This window comes from Penaeus chinensis, chromosome 6, assembly GCF_019202785.1.
Source record: "Penaeus chinensis breed Huanghai No. 1 chromosome 6, ASM1920278v2, whole genome shotgun sequence".
Classification (NCBI taxonomy): Eukaryota; Metazoa; Arthropoda; class Malacostraca; order Decapoda; family Penaeidae; genus Penaeus; species Penaeus chinensis.
The window spans coordinates 120,502-123,001 of record NC_061824.1 but is presented as its reverse complement, the minus strand read 5'-3'; the positions used below and the strand labels follow the sequence as shown (position 1 = coordinate 123,001).

Genomic DNA, 2,500 nt, shown 5'->3' with positions numbered 1-2,500 from the left:
AGCCCTGAATGACACAGCGTGTGTTGTTACATGGCTCAGACTATGACGCAATGGCTTCCACGCAGGAGGGGATTAAATTTTATGGAAAAAAAACTTTGCCATCTGATAATTTGAGTTATCCCGGCCACGATGAGCGAAAAAAAACAAATTTATGAAATTTCACTAATATTCATCAAAATTTGGCGGTACTCTCCCCCCCCTATGCATAGCCCTAATAGTTTATAGACAGGCGCAAACTATTCCTTGTACATGATTATCATAATTTAGTTTAAATCTATTAACCTTCATTCTAAAGGAATTCCAGATAAATCCCTTCATAAACCAGATATATACTCCTTTCTTGAATGAAAACAATCAGTAGTATATTACGAAAGAAAAAAAAAGAAAAAAAAAAAGAAAAAAAAAAAAGTCTTTCTGGAGACAGACCTTGGGATGCCATGACAGGGAGGTAACGGGTGTCACTCCGGGATGTGCAAGGAGGGTTACACATGATCCAGATGGTCGTGTTACCACATTAACAGGGTCCAGAGTCCACAGTAACACTCCACACTCACAACCTACTGCCAGGAGGGAAGCTGAAAAAGGCCTGTATAGAATAAAATATATAAATAAATAATACACTTAAAGTTGTCTCAGGTAACATACAGGCTGTGATTATACTCTTCAGACCCTAAACACAATAATAAGATATTCATCCACTGATTTTATTTCAAAGACTTTAAAAATATATATGGATAAGAAACATAATTGCAACCGATAATTTTTAGCTTACATCCATGCAACCTGAGTAATGGACTTTTGCAAACGATGTTTCAGGAGTGGTGTGATGCTTCGTCCTGCGGCAAACACTCTCACAGTATCATCACAGAAGACAGCCGCCAAGGTGTTTGTGTGAGGATGCCATTCTACACTCACTACACTTCCACCTGGACTGCGTGCATCTAGTAAAAGATGCAGTCACAATAAGTTCTAATACTTAAGGTATAAAGTTAAATTTGTCAATTAGGTTTGTCTGCTTAATTTTTTTTACATTTATCCTTATCTTCAGCCAATTAACCAGAGCCAGGAAGAATAATTATTGGTGGAAGACATAAGAAAATCACATCTTTGGTTTGCGTGGCAAGAAAGTGTTAAATGCATGTAATGAAGAGTTATTTGAGCAATCACTAAAATACAAAAAGAATAAAATACAAACAGGAAAACATGATTACTTCTGATCACAACATTCAGGAAATAAGGATATAACCATGGACAGGTCAAACAAAACAGACTACAAACAATAAAAAGTAAATTTGGTTGCAGTGCAGGATCATACCAGCTGTGGCCAAGGTGCCATTTATGCTTGCAGATGGCAAAAGGGCCTGTGCTTTTGCTATGAGCCCCAGTCCATTAAGGATAAGAGAGGCAATGGTCGACAGGGCTTGTGGCATATTTTTCTCATTGTTGCACCTCACCATCTCCTGCAGTGCTGCTTCCCATCCCTCTTCATAGCTGCAATATTATCCACAATGATAATAAAAGATGATAATAATACTAATATACTTGATGATGATAATGATAACAATATTTATAATAATAACAATAACAACTAATCACAATAATAATAATAATAGTAATAACAAAAACAATAACAATAAAAATAATAACATTAATAACAATAATATTAACAATGATGATGATGATGATGATGATGATGATGATGATGATGATGATGATGATGATGATGATGATGATGATGATGATGATGATGATGATGATGATGATGATGATGATGATGAAAACAAGACAAAACTTACTATGCTGACATAACACGTTGCCAGGGTGTCTCTGTGTGTGCATAAAATGCATCTCGTGCTTCCTGTTTATTGTGGGCTGTGCGCACTGGCTCTTGTCCAACAACTACTTCATTGAACTGGTCTCCCAGCTGTCAAATTTAAATATTCTTTAAAAAATTTCATCCTGTTAAAGAAGCCCTTACTTCCTTCTATCACAAGTAAAGCTTTTTCAAAATTACTTTTAAATATGAAATTCATTGAATATGTTCCTATAAATTAATATTTGCCTACTTAAGTTACTAAAAAATAATAAACTAACCCACGATTTTGCTGTACTGAGTGCTTGACATGCCTCTCTTGCCCCCAAGCGACCATCATTTTCGTAAGCTGTTACAAACCCCAAAGGCGGAGGTGGCGGTAGATGGTCCAAACTGATCATATTGCTGTTCAGGAGATAAAATATGAATATGCAATAGAGTAGGCTACAAGACAATAAATATATTTCTGATACATAATAATACAAGCCTACCCATGGCCATTGCAGTTATCATCACTTTAGGAAGGGTTAACAAATTACAACCACAGACATTCTGGTAAAATAGAATCATTCAATGCTCAACAACTAAGGAACCCAACGTAAACTCTAATCTGCTCTGAATGTGTTTATCAAGACACTACACGAAAAAATATTTTAAAAAGCAAATCAATGAGGTATATTTACCTTT

The 2,500-nt window shown here is 35.6% G+C and overlaps 1 protein-coding gene across 1 annotated transcript in view; it reads right to left on the bottom strand.

The window, feature by feature from the left end:
- Positions 1 to 2,500, bottom strand: part of LOC125026398 (aladin-like) — a 7,857-nt gene that overhangs the window by 4,817 nt on the left and 540 nt on the right. Inside the window, exons 2-6 of the mRNA XM_047614826.1 lie at positions 2,095 to 2,218; positions 1,797 to 1,924; positions 1,316 to 1,491; positions 773 to 941; positions 427 to 586 (exon numbers count right to left, since the gene is read on the bottom strand). Of these exons, the coding sequence (XP_047470782.1) occupies positions 427 to 586; positions 773 to 941; positions 1,316 to 1,491; positions 1,797 to 1,924; positions 2,095 to 2,214 (753 nt within the window). The 5' untranslated portion in view covers positions 2,215 to 2,218. The remainder of the gene's footprint in view (positions 1 to 426; positions 587 to 772; positions 942 to 1,315; positions 1,492 to 1,796; positions 1,925 to 2,094; positions 2,219 to 2,500) is intronic.